General features: G+C 41.3%; 2 protein-coding genes across 2 annotated transcripts; both read left to right on the top strand.

Moving 5' to 3' along the window:
* The first annotated feature begins 2,101 nt into the window (after positions 1–2,101).
* On the top strand, positions 2,102–2,904 carry LOC128477890 (cyclin-dependent kinase 5 activator 1-like). The gene has a single exon (XM_053458107.1). It carries the CDS (start codon positions 2,102–2,104, stop codon positions 2,873–2,875), a length of 774 nt encoding a protein of 257 aa, XP_053314082.1. The 3' UTR covers positions 2,876–2,904.
* Positions 2,905–4,277: 1,373 nt separating this feature from the next.
* On the top strand, positions 4,278–13,785 carry UGDH (UDP-glucose 6-dehydrogenase). The gene is made up of 12 exons (XM_053458373.1): positions 4,278–4,456; positions 6,789–6,956; positions 8,338–8,439; positions 8,529–8,729; positions 9,103–9,300; positions 9,809–9,956; positions 10,267–10,361; positions 10,458–10,588; positions 11,052–11,185; positions 11,980–12,071; positions 12,312–12,422; positions 13,270–13,785. The coding sequence occupies exons 2-12, from the start codon at positions 6,795–6,797 to the stop codon at positions 13,378–13,380; spliced, it is 1,485 nt and encodes a 494-aa protein (XP_053314348.1). The 5' UTR covers positions 4,278–4,456; positions 6,789–6,794; the 3' UTR covers positions 13,381–13,785.
* Positions 13,786–14,157: the final 372 nt, after the last annotated feature.

Raw genomic sequence — 14,157 nt, 5'->3', positions numbered from 1 at the left:
ATCGGGCTCAGTGGCCCACAGTAGGGCCAGCTTGACTGTCAATATTTAAAAGTATGGAAGTTATCCGTGACCTATGTGATAACGGAATAGTAAAGGGCAGATGTGAGTTTCTGTTACTTCCTTTTCACATAGCGTGGAACGGCTCATTACAAAAGCTGCGCATTGTCAGCCCTGTAAGGAGGACCGCTTGGGTCACGAAGAATAAGTACAAGGGGTGCAAGTTATAAAATACCATCATGTCGGTATTAATGTACCTTTAGAAACATTTAGTAATAAAGTTTAATTTTTACATTCAATCATTTTTTTCCAATCAAATTTGTTTGGAATTGCAATCAAGGCTTTTTTTTTTGTTTACTAGCTTATCTAATCAATGCGTGTACGCACAGTGAAGGACTAGTCAAGAGTTTACAATGAATATATTAATATGGTAGAAACCAGACTTATTCTTTAAGTTTACAACTGAAGACTATTTTATTTGAGAGAAAAGGGGTCTGATGCAAAAACTGCTTAGAGCTCGGTTAGCAATCACCTGCAAGATGGTTTACTTGGCTAGGGCATAGTTGCCTAAATTGTGTTAGTTCTTTTTTGTGTTTTCAGTTACTGTACGGGTTACTGAAGACTTAGGTCATGCCAAATTCTGATTGTGCCATTCAGATTACAATATAGGAATTAAGGGTAAAGGGCTTCTACTATGCACTTTTTATTGACTCAATAAACAATCATTATAAATTGGTGTTTTGTTTCTTTATTATTGATCCAATAAACATTCATATATATTTATACAATGTGTTTATTGTTGTTTTTTGACTATATGGTGAAAATTATTCAATACATAAAAAGCCATCTACTTCCTGGAACATAGAATGATTTTTTTATAGATAAGCAGACGTGTTAAATGGTCACTCAAGCCTTCCTGTGTAATGTATATAATGGCTGAGAGGTCCCTTTACATTTTCATTGTGCCCCCCTTGCAAATGCATGGCGGAGATTCTGTAGCAAAGAGTATATTGCTGAATACAGGGCTTACAAGCTTGTCGGAAATAGCCGATGTATTGATGAACTGACAGGTTTGGGGCATGGTCTGAACATTACGTAATATATCAAAAATAATGTGACATTCCCAATGTGACGGCACCTTGGACAGCCACCTAGTTCTCTCGGCTCTGGTGGGTAAACTGCATGAGATTTGCTCCTTATTGGAAAAGTGAATCGTATTCCTGATTGATTGTGAATGTAATAAAGATGTTTAATGTGTATCTGTCAGCTTCACGGCTTTTAGAATAACCACATTCTTCCCAAATACCTAAAGATTTTGAATTCTGTGTTAACCCATTTGTTACCTGAGGGGTTTTGTACCCAAATCCTGAGACTTTGGTTATACCATAAGGTCTAATCTTCTGCATGACGGCTAACTAATATATATATATATATATCAACTGACAATCTTTTAACTGATTGATCTCTGACCAATTAGAAGCGCACTCTTTACACAAATGGAGTATCATGCTCATTGAGAACATAAAGCAAGTCGTGTGAGACTTCTGGCACTGGGATGGTTAACGGGGGTTATTGCTGCTGCTGGATAGTTTTTTTTTTTTTTTTTTTACTTTTTAAAATGTATTTATTTTATTTTTTTTCCCCTTTGCTGAGGCTGCTGATTGGTTCCTGACCGATCAGCAGCACTCGGTTTCATAAATGGAGCATCACTATAGTTCAGGATGAGATATATTCATTCATAATGGAAATCTCAAATGATTGTGCGATCCTGAGACTTCTGACATTGGGATGATGAATAGCGGATACTAAAAAATAAATATAACAAGGCAATCTTTTACTTGTTTAAGGAATGGTTTGGGCATTCAGCTTGATTAGAAATTGTGTTTCTGATGCTGCATTTAGTTATTAATGTGTTAAAGTCAGCAGAGCAGGTGGGACAGCAGCTTTATGGTGTTTACAGAAGAAGCATTCATGGGTGGCTTAGATTTTTTGGTTTCATTACATTGTCTTTTTTGTTTGTTAACTTTATTGATTGAGAAGAGTGATAGGAGTTGCAGTCACAGGTACCCATGGTGTCTTGTCTCCATACATCACAAAGATGATCATGAGGGAGAACAATGGCTTAGAATCTTCAGAGGGCTCCGTTACTATCAAAGCTCACTGGTGCATCTCAGACACAGCATCTCAGCGTATAACGGTGAAGACTTTCCTTGCTGTCAAATACTATATGGCTTCTCACATCAAGAAGACGGGGAAACCGCTGAAGAGGCGCTCTTCAGTTACATCAGACCTGCCCTTGAAGCGGTCTGTGGCTCCGTTCTTGAATAAGCAGCCAGGAGGAGGCGAACCAACCAGCAGCGGCCAGAAGAACTCACCTGATCCCAACAAGTTACCATCTCAATGGGTTCTGGAGCAGGCCGCTACCACCAAATTGCTCACCTGGTTTGGTAGGTTTATCTGCGGCAGGTGTCCCATGATTCCATCTCTTGCTCCCAAGGACCCTGTGCGCTGGATCCTTAATGTGGATAGAGCCCTCTACCTCGTACGATGGCAGACGGAGCGATTCGTGACACCAGCAAATGTCATCTTCCTTTACTTGGTGTGCAGAGAGGTCATCTCCTCTAACCTGGTCAGCAAGCGGGAGTTACAGGCAGCTCTGATGACCTGTCTGTACGTGTCGTACTCCTACGCGGGCGCGGAGATATCATACCCCGTCATGCCCTTCCTTGGAGACAGTCCAAAGGAGGAATTTTGGAGCAAAACCCTGGCTATTGCTGGACTTATGAGTGCAAAGATGCTGCGCATCAACACCGACCCAGCGTATTATGCTCAGACCTATGGACATCTGAAGGCTGATGGCGACTGGGAAAGGAGCTGAACACACACCAGGACTGATTCCTAAATATCTCATCCCTTACTTCCTAATTACTTATAGATTAATAAATACGTTAAAAAAATAAAGAGTAATTTCTATTAATAGCTTAAAGAAGGGAACATGGAATCTTTGGTTGAAGACGGTATTTTTATTAAGTGTACTACCTAGATGTTGAGAGACATAAGCTTCCAGAACCTCTGAGGTCTTTTCTTCAGACGTAAATTTCCATCAGTGATTGAACGCATTGACCTGTGTGTTTTACCTTCCAGCGCCATCCCATATTACGTTTTATTTTAAGGTTAATCTGTGATTTGAATGATTGAGACTATTTCATGTATATGTCACGCAGTCGCAGGGCTCAGTGCCGCCCGTTTATATCTTATCATATGCTGTCAGTGTATACACAGCCATTACTGTCACATAATTATCAATGGAAGGTGTCAGTTATCAGCCACATCAGTGACTTTCATCTCTCCAGATTCACTGGGTTTTATGAAGGGCCAACCCCAGCGAGCTTCTTTTGCAACAAGAGCTGAGCTGGCCTTTCATCAGGCATAGTAAAAGCACAGACAAATCACGAAGGTCCCTCGCCACCCCTGGACCGGCCATCTGGCACCGGCCAAATACCCAAACCAGAGGCCCAGCGATACAGAGCCCATGGAAACATTTACTAACGATGCGGCAATGCTCAATGGGCCCAATCCGGTCCCGGTCGATACATCAGAAGAAGACTACCTGTCAGAGATCAGACGATCTTCCCAACTGGTCCATGATGCCCGAAAATCACGACTGTCCCATGAACACAGATATAGATTTAGGAGGGTTTCAGGAAACACTAACTAGGGACCCATGACTTAAACCAGGGACTGTACCCTGAAAAGGGGGCTTCTCGTCACCCTACTAAAGAGGGGCATCATGTATTATAGCAAGTGATTTAGAAGATAAAGGGGGGTAATTAGTACAGAGAATACATCATGTTAATAAGTTACTGTGAAGTCCCCTGATACAAACTAACACCCTGTGCGTCTAGAGAGAGCAACAAGGGAGTGACCGCCAAAAAAAGAGGCTGCACACACTTCAGTGACACTCTAGACCGATTTAAACCTCTGCACCGGTGTTGATGAGTTCGGTCCCACCGATGACACGCGTGGAAAGTCCCATCATCACACATACTAAAAGCCCATATCCACACACTCACACACTCACACACTCACACACTCACACACTCACACACTCACACAAGAGAACCAGACTTCCTGCTCTCCCGGTCCTCTCTCCCACCCTTCACGTTATGAGTGGGAGGGATAACACGGACACCGTCTACATCCGGATTAAGAGGATATACCTCATCCGATCGCTTCTCATTCATCCGCACCGAGGGGCCCCTGTATACCCCGTCACGCTTCTTACTCACTCTCCCCCTTTTACCGGCTTCCTCGCACGCACACCCACTCGTGTCACTGCCAATCCCCAGTGTCCCCTCCCCCGTGGGTGTTTCGGGGCTGTGCTAACGGGTATATGGCTTTGCAGCACAGAGTGGGGCTTGCTGCTTGGTGAGGCGCGCTGAAGAGGTAATCACGGGGGGTAAGTGGATTTCCCCGCTGGTTCGAATCGTGGATGCTCTCTGCAGACATGGATCCTGATGTTCTGTCGGTATAGTGCTTGTGGGGTACAGATAGGGCAATATCTAAGCTATCGCTACATGGCAGATCGCCCTTTACTTTCGCCCTTTATTTTGTGTGTAATAACCCACTCTGGGCATTTTGGTATTCATTGCCTGTATCTCCACCCCTCCCCCTCTCTAATTGATTCCATACTTTATTGCTTAATGACTTATGTGAGTTCCAGGAAAAGGGGTCTTAGTGATGGAGAGTGTGGGGGTCTCCTGAATCTCTGTGATCCGACATGGGGGGGGGGGAGTTGTGTTTTAAGTTTGTTGTATAACTGAATATTTGTGTCTCTAAAAGAAGAAACAGTAGCAGGGCATACATACAATAGCCACAAATGTCTGTACAAAAGGCTGTATAAATATCTATTATACACGCTGGTATTATAGTATGTGTATATATATTATACAGTGTGCGTGTTATAGCGCCGTGTCTACTCGGTGAGTATAGGTGATGTATAGCACTGATGTATGAGCCGGTTCTGCGTTTTTGTGGCCGTGGCTTATTTTCAGGGACTCCGGCCAACGCACAAGGTTTCTGGACGTCATGCGGGGGAAACGCAGATAAGCGCTTGGCATAACACATCGCAGAGCGTGATATCACGCAGGCATGCCGAGGTTTGGGGACTCCAGCTCCTACCCCGCTCGCTCTCAGAAAATGCAGGAAATGTGTCGATATGCGGTTTCTGTCCTAAACTCCCTCTGAGAACTTGGCAGTAAGTGAATCAAAGACTCCTTGTGTTACCTGGGACCCCAGTGTTCTCTGGGTAGGCTATTTGGAGACAAGATGTCTTTTTTTTTTTTTTTGCGAGAACCAGAGCTCTTCTGAGAGGGAGTAATTCACTAAACAGTGCGCTGCAGTGATATGGTGAATCTCGTCTCACTGAGACAGACTTTTTGAAGTGCCAACGTGGCCTTTTTTCCCAAAATGAAAAGATATTGTGCTAAGATTAAGTTTATCATGTATCTGTGATTTGTGAATAAAACCTCTATCTTAATTAATGCTCCTTTCTAAAACTGGCGCGATTACAGATTCCATGAATGCCTGTCACAAGTTTGTTAATACAAATCTCCAGTAAGGAACTTCTTTGAAATCATGGCTACATTGAATGTTGTGGTTTTCTATAAGCATCCCATAACTCCCAATTATCCACTTTTAAGAAAGATACTGCTTCCCGCGAGGTCCCTCTTTCCTCCCGCGAGGTCCCTCTTTCCTCCCGCGAGGTCCCTCTTTCCTCCCGCGAGGTCCCTCTTTCCTCCCGCGAGGTCCCTCTTTCCTCCCGCGAGGTCCCTCTTTCCTCCCGCGAGGTCCCTCTTTCCTCCCGCGAGGTCCCTCTTTCCTCCCGCGAGGTCCCTCTTTCTTTGTAGCTCAGAATGTTTGCAGGGTATGGGTGTATCATGGTGTTCTGTAGCAGCACCCCCATTAGGAAAGGCGTAAATACATTTTAAGCACATAGAAATTATTTGGTGCCAGATAACAACCGTTTGGCCCATTTTTGCTGATATAAAGCAGTCCATGGTCTCATCCTGGACTCGGGATAGTATTATGCCTGTCCCATGCATATCTATCTATCTATCTATCTATCTATCTATACCCTGCTTCTTCTGCTGAGAGGCTGTTCCAAATATCTGCCACCCTCGCATGCATGCAGGGCTTTCTTTAGACCCCCTGGAACTCTTGCACGAGTCGGTACCAGAGCTGTCTGACAGTAAGTGCTTTGATTAATGTGCCTGTCGCCTTTATTTGTTACTTTTCCTAAAAATCCAGTATGAGAGAACCGTTTGTAATCTCTTTCAACAGCCTCAACTGATCCTCCGCTTCTTAAAATCTCCCTGAAAGGGTTTTCTTGGGGCTGATTGGGAGGAAAGCCTTATCTTATAAACTTTACGTCTAAACGATTTTGTGAGAGTAATTTCAGCTAATTCTATTCCAGGTGCATCAGGCATCTTCTAGAACCATTTTATATACGCATTTTGATCAAAGTACAGCTGAGGTCTCTGTGAACCGTCTCTTGCTCGTCTGTGTCGAGCTGCAGCCCAGTGCTGTTAATGGATTACATTATTGGTCTTGTTAGCTGTAACTGCTATTACACTCTGGCTGAGTGATGGGAGTTACTAAGAACAGGCTCTCTGACGTCTGGGAAAATGTGTGCGTGTGTATAATATATATCTCTATCTATCTTGTAATATTATGCATTCATTGAACAAATGGCTTGTTAGATGTAACCGTGTGTATCCCCCGTCCTGCAGTTCACCATGTTCCAGATAAAGAAGATCTGCTGCATTGGCGCTGGTTATGTCGGGGGTCCCACGTGCAGTGTGATCGCCCACATGTGCCCCGACATCAAGGTGACCGTGGTCGATGTAAATGAAGCGAGGATCAACGCGTGGAATTCGGACACACTCCCTATATATGAGGTAATGATCAGGGACAGTGTTAGGTGGGGTATTCTTGGCTTTTTAAATCTCTTTGACTTTTACACGCGTAAGAAGAAGAAAAAAAAAAAAGTGTGTGTGTGTCGGAGACTTGCCCAAGTAACCCCTTAAAAGTAGGAGAGAGAGAGGTGTTTAGGAGCCTTAATTTGCATACGTGGCAGTGGGATCAGGACCACTGAGGAGAGTATAGATCCTGGATATTGCTTAACTGTATGAATGTATATTTTTAATCCCAAACAAACTGTAACCAGTGACGTGGCCGCTTTACACGATCACTTATCACCATACCTGGTGACTCTCGAAATATTATAACTTTACTAGCCCTTTCTGGAGATTCTATGTAGTACCGTACTTACCAAATGTGTTGCCCAAATGGCTCTAATACTATTCCTCGTGGGGACCTTGACTTTGCCATTATTTAAAGATACACTTAATTCGGTCACCTACATTCAAGCAGGGATATCAACCATAATAACTGCAAGCAAAAGCACCAAATGGTAGCCTTATTTATGGTATCCCAGGTATGCTTGTTAGTGGCTCGCAACACTTAAGCGTTTCAGGAATGTTGCTTGGCCGTTAAAGATGTGTTGCTTAGAAAAACACTTAAAGCGTTATTCTGATCTTACGAGACATGTGTACACAGAGCGCTTGCGTAAAAGCAGTCGGGTGCCCGCTCTGTGATGTGTGTACGTAGGGTCACCCCGTGACTGCTCTTTGCCTCTACATTCTGAACCTTGAGCTTTCAACCTTTTATTTATTTTTTCCCTCCCTGCTTTTACTGAGGGCTAGTTTTATATTAAAGTGTTTAATTAGCTACAAATTCAGCCATTTACCCTGCATGCTAGCGTTGGGGGCACTTGTTGGGAGAGAAATAAACTTTGCTAGACTCTTCCTCTTACACCACTCCTGAGTCCAAGACGTATTAATAATAATATTATATTTATTATTTCTTCCATTGCATTTTGTGTATATATTGTGCATATTTTTATACACTCTCTGAATGCACCTCTTTGTCTGGGGATTTAAATGTTGTCATTTCATAGATGGCCACTAGGCGGCGAGTGTTCACTTCTATGGCACTTCCTGTGATGAGGTGGCAGCTGCACGGTTAATGTTGTACTTCCTGTACAAAAAAGATTGTTGAAAGTGGTGATGGGGTGTGCTTTTATTAAGACTGTCTCCTTTGTAACAGACTATCGTATATAGTTGTGCACATTATATAATAATGAAAAGCATGTAGATGTCTGGAATATGTATAAGGCATACAAAATACTTGTACATTGAGTTATAATTTCCCAGAGGCTCATGTTTATATAAATATGTATGTGTAATATATTAAATATATATAATTCTTTTCTGCCAGCCGGGTTTGAAAGAAGTTGTGGAGTCTTGCCGTGGAAAAAACTTGTTCTATTCCACAGACATTGATGGCGCGATCCAAGAAGCTGACCTGGTCTTTATTTCTGTGAGTCCTAAACCTAGGAGGGGGATATAACTAGCATTAATAATGTAACTAGCGTTATTTTCCTAATTGTTTTCTGCCCTCCCCTCCAGGTTAACACGCCGACAAAAACTTATGGAATGGGGAAAGGCAGAGCCGCCGATCTGAAGTACATTGAAGCTTGTGCCAGACGTATAGTCCAGAATTCAAACGGATACAAAATCGTGACTGAAAAGAGTACGGTGCCGGTGCGAGCCGCAGAGAGCATCCGGCGGATATTTGATGCCAACACCAAACCTGACCTAAACCTCCAGGTAGTATTTACAGCCTTTATTGACACCTGGCTTTTTCTGTGGGACTTCTGTGTGATTTTTAATTAAGCCAAAGATCTGACACCCCGACCATAGAAAAATACATTTTAAAGTACAATGCGATTACTTTTAATATGCACTCTTCAAAAATGCAAAATGTAAAGGGATGTTGCAGCTATCTTGTGCATTAACATGTAGATGATAGGTGGAGTGTCCCTTTCAAGGACAATTATGCCCTTTTTTCACCTCACAGTCAGTGAAGCAAACTGTATACGGTGTTCATATACACAATGACCCCACCATAATTCCAGTTATTTTCTATTATTTACCTGTGGGTTTTGTGCTTCATGTAATTTGTCATTTTTACTTCTGTTAGGTGCTCTCTAACCCAGAATTCCTGGCAGAGGGAACGGCCATCAAGGATCTTAAAAATCCTGACCGGGTGTTAATTGGCGGAGACGAGACCCCTGAAGGTCAAAGAGCGGTTAAGGCTCTCTGTGCTGTATATGAGCACTGGGTGCCCACAGAAAAAATCATAACAACCAACACCTGGTCTTCTGAGCTCTCAAAACTGGTAAGTCCCTGTCCCTCTCTGCGGTGTACACCATGTATGACATGTGCAATCTTAACTGGAGCAGTTCACGGAAAAATAGAATTGAACAGTGGGTAAAGACCTTCTTTAGCTATACGCTTACATGATGCATGTTTAAATGCCCATACTGTATTGACAGCTACCATTTCTGCTGGGCGGCTGTTCCACATATCTACCATCCTCATAGTAAAGTAAAACTTCTTGCATTACATTTAAGCCTTCAGACCCTAGTTTAAGACTACTGTTTGCCCTCCTTTGAAATGCACATTCATCTTGTATTGTTCATTCCCGTCATATAATGTTTCAATCATATCCCCACCCCTCTCTTTCATCTTCCAAACTAAGTGTATCTGATACCAGCAAAATTTTTTATCCAAAGTAGTGATTTATTTTCCCCCCATAAAATGTGTAATTGCCCTGTGTTTTAAGACTTGTCCTGTGTCTTAAGAAATGATTAGTGATATTTCCGGTGGCTGTGTTGCACTTTTAGGCAGCAAATGCTTTCCTTGCCCAGAGAATCAGCAGTATTAACTCTATCAGTGCCCTGTGTGAAGCAACTGGAGCCGACGTAGAGGAGGTTGCCCGAGCTATTGGAATGGACCAGAGGATTGGAAACAAGTTCCTAAAAGCCAGCGTTGGTAAATGTGTTCACAGTTACTCTGTACATTGGACTGTCAGATCATACTGATCTGTCATAAAGAATGAATCTTATCTGCGACAAAAGCATGAAAACCGTGTACCTCGCTGATTACATAGCAGATGCATAGGTTTTATAAGATGAGGCGGCAGAATTCCTTGGCTTCAATGACACATAAAAAAAAAAAAGAATTCTGAGCATGCGTGTCCTTGTGTTTCTGTAGCTATTACTACCTTACCATGGATGGGATCTTCTACCCGATTTAATCATGTAGGTGCCCCATATAAAGGGAATCTGCTTTTGTTTTTCAGGTTTTGGTGGAAGCTGCTTTCAGAAAGATGTCTTGAACCTGGTTTATTTGTGTGAAGTTTTAAACTTGCATGAAGTGGCAAGATACTGGCAACAGGTAAACGCTGTCTTTATTCTTATTCTTCTTATTATTATGGACGGAGCTTTGATCTTTATTGTATTGTTTGTTCATACACATTTCTTATTATTTTAGGTTATTGATATGAATGACTATCAGAGAAGAAGGTTTACATCTCGTATTATCGATTGCCTTTTCAATACCGTAGCAGACAAGAAAATCGCCCTGCTTGGATTTGCGTTTAAGAAAGACACTGGAGACACCCGGTAATAACCAAACCGCTTGAGTCGCCGTAGTAGAAATACTCATCAGCTGGAGTATTAATGCAATGTTAATCCATTTTATGTCCGGTGTCCTGTATGTATCATATTAGTACAGCCTGCTAGTTTGCATGTACACCTGTATTGTGTATTTCTTCAAGGCCATTGTAACAGTCTGGTGCAAGAATGATAAAAAAACAAATTGTGTTACTGAAAAGTATGAGTATGCATTAGTATAGGTTTAAGGGCACCTTCTTGGAAAGATTAAACAAAATGTTTGTCCATTTCTATGGTCTCAGGGTGGGGAGAATTTGCTATAGAGCATTGTGCATGCAGTCTCCTTAATATACTTTTAGTCATATGTGTCAAAATAAGACGTTTTCTTACTTGGCCGACAATCTCGCTATTTCTAGGTATAAAATGTTTCAGTCCAGACTGGCTCTATCCTCAATGTGTCTTCTTTCTACAGAGAGTCTTCTAGTATCTACATAAGCAAATACTTGATGGATGAAGGAGCAAAACTACACATCTATGACCCCAAGGTACCAAAGAAGCAGATTATAATGGATTTGTCCCAGCCTGGGGTGTCTGAAGATGACAGAGGTAGGGGATCTGTAAAAATCACGTGCATTCTGGCCATTGTTATACAAATACAAATACCTACTTATTAGGAGTCATTGTTTGAGCACAAGATTACTTACGGCTGGCTGGATGGCTCTCCTGGCTTTTTGTAATAGTTATTCACTGTGTTCTGACGTTTAAAAATTATCTTTGACTTCTATGGAGCTAGATAACTTTATCTAGGGACAATCTAGTGCCACACACAACTTCACTCCTTAAAGCAGTCGATCGCTAGCTGGGGACATGAACGTGCGTATGATGGCTGGAGTGTCCCTTTAACAATCGACAATCTTTTCTGTACAAGTTGTCTGTTTAATTGAGCATCTCATAAGCATGTGGTTCTTGTAAAAACTGTAACATTTTGGACATTTGTTGGCAATTAAACACCCAACTATTTATTCACTGCTTAAAGTTTAAAGCTCAATAGAACTTTCAAACTCCGTCTGTTAACGCTCTGTATACTACCAGGGTGGCAAAATCTGCTGTTGACTAAATGTAAAATTAATTTAATTTAATTACTTACACATCAGCGGAACTCTTTACGATTCTGTATAAACATTTTAAATTGTCCCTTTTTCTGCAGTTAAAATGTGAAAATTTTACATATGGTCTCCAAAACAATTTTAAACCACCCATTGAGGGTGAAGCCCCAACAATCGTATTTGTAGATCGAATATAAGTAACATTACTGTCTACTTTTTTAGAAATGGAAATCGGTGCACCCTTTTGACAAAATTGAGACAAATCTTCTATAACTTTATCTTCTTTCCGTTTAGTTGCTGATCTCGTCCATATATCTACAGACCCCTATGAAGCGTGTGAAGGCGCTCATGCTATGGTTATCTGCACCGAGTGGGACATGTTTAAGGTACCCTTGTTATGGCTGCATCTAGAGAGCTTATGTCAGTGACCCCCATTGGGTTGTAATGGAGTGTGTGTGTCGCTGATCTTCTCCTGAAGAGCTGTTATGTTCAGCCCTCTAGGTCAGGAACAATATCTAGTGTTTTCTACTGACAGCCAAAGGCTCATAAATAGTGTTGCCATACTATATTGTGTACATGTTGTATGTAAATTTGTATTTATGTGTTTTTATCTCCTGCCTCTGTAGGAACTGGATTTCAACCGTATCCACAGAATGATGCTCAAACCAGCCTTTATATTTGATGGAAGGAGGGTTCTAGATGACCTTCATGGGGAGCTGCAGAACATCGGCTTTCAGGTACGTTACAGATCCGGCACTAAACGCATCCAGGAATGTGCATATTGTGTATCCAATATAATACATCATAGTCTATGAACAAAAGTCTACATGCTTCGTGGTGACGGCCTGAGATGGTCCGCATTCTGGAAAGTAAGCACAGGTGCCTCAAAGTTTTCACTGACTATGCTACAGACACTCTATTTCCTCTTTGAACATTTTGGTAAAATGGTAATCCAACAACATTCAATGCCTTGATTAATATATCAAGCACAATGCTGCAGACCCCTGCATGATAATCATGAAACTTTCTATTCATACAAATGTTCCAACTTCATGCTCATTTCCCTGAAGGGATGACACAACATTTTAAAGCAGTGATCTCTGCTGAGACAAACTTTACTGGAAAGTTGAGGAATTCATGCTGTTCTCCAGGAAACCGGAGGGTGTGGAGTCAGACATTATGTAATGAGGTCATAAGTCTCGCTAAAGGTCTTGGTTAAATGTTCTGTTTTACATCACGATGATCATCTGTTCTCTTACTGCCCTAAGACTGGTCACTTCTTCCATCTCTTTTATAATAGACATTAAAACCTAGCAGATTATCCCTTATTTTTACGCATGTAGTGATATTATAAATTAATTTTATTTTGTTGTACATGGATGCAGTCAAAGCAGATTTAAACAAACCTGTAAACATCACCTTGAGGATTGTGATAAGAGTCTTGTAGATGAATTGCATTGTTACAAATTATGTTAAAGGCTCATCTACAATAAGTATTAACAACTTCCCACTTCGGGGAGGGATTTGAATGCAACATTCACAGAGGGATAATGGAATGGATTTTTATTTTTTTGTGTTTAATAGGTTGAAACGATCGGGAAAAAGGTGGCTACGAAAAGGATTCCTTTCACACCTACAGCAGAAATTCCCAAATTCAGTCTACAGGATCTTCCCCACAAGAAGGCCAGAGTGTAAATTCTCAGTATCAATCCTGACCTAAAGGCAAATTCTATATTTATCAAGGCTGGGAACATCTGCAATATATCTGCAATATACAATCTGCATTGTCTGGTCAGGACTACCCCAAGAGCAGCACTTGTTGCAGCACCATGAAAGTTATTTAATTGTGAATAATCTTTGTATCTACACATCAATGTTCTAGGTCGTTATTTAACACGAGGAAAAAACTAATGGAATTCTGGAATGTTTAAAGAAAAAAAAAAAACTCCCATACAAAATGGTTGGATGTTTGACTTTTCGTGTCTGTGGCCTAGTTCATGGGTTTTGTATTTGATAATGAGTGGGAACATCTATAATCGGATCTATTTTTTAAGCTTTTGTAATTTTTTTTTATAAAAATGGTTATTGGTCAAATTGAACTATAATGTTGTAGTGTTCTAGTACCATTTATAAGAAGTCGAATTACAGTCCTATTTTGCCTGGAACCACTAAGGAAAAATTTCTGGGCACTTTAGATTTAAATAGTCCTATGTATGAATATCTTATCAAAACAGGGAACCTATGTGGGAGCGCCCATGCTGATAAACCCAAGGCACTGTCTATTACCTAAACCAAATAATTCTGATTTCACTAGCTCACATTCTGTGTGATCTGTAACTAAATAATTTCTTTTTGCCTTGACCGTTGCATTACCCAGCACTATTCAACAGGCGTTATTATTATTATTATTATTAGTATTATTAGGGAGTAAAATAGTATTAAAAAACCGAAGCTAACTCTGGAAGCCAAAAC

The sequence above is a fragment of the Spea bombifrons genome, chromosome 1 (genome assembly GCF_027358695.1).
Source record: "Spea bombifrons isolate aSpeBom1 chromosome 1, aSpeBom1.2.pri, whole genome shotgun sequence".
Taxonomy (NCBI): domain Eukaryota; kingdom Metazoa; phylum Chordata; class Amphibia; order Anura; family Pelobatidae; genus Spea; species Spea bombifrons.
The sequence above is the reverse complement of the archived record's forward strand: the minus strand, read 5'-3'. Positions and strand labels throughout refer to the sequence as shown.

Coding starts and splice junctions, on each gene's coding strand:
- LOC128477890 (XM_053458107.1), top strand. CDS start 2,102: ATGAGGGAGAACAATGGCTTAGAATCTTCAGAGGGCTCCGTTACTATC.
- UGDH (XM_053458373.1), top strand. CDS start 6,795: ATGTTCCAGATAAAGAAGATCTGCTGCATTGGCGCTGGTTATGTCGGG. Junction 8,730..9,102: donor AACCTGACCTAAACCTCCAG/GTAGTATTTACA, acceptor TACTTCTGTTAG/GTGCTCTCTAACCCAGAATT. Junction 9,957..10,266: donor GTTCCTAAAAGCCAGCGTTG/GTAAATGTGTTC, acceptor TTTGTTTTTCAG/GTTTTGGTGGAAGCTGCTTT.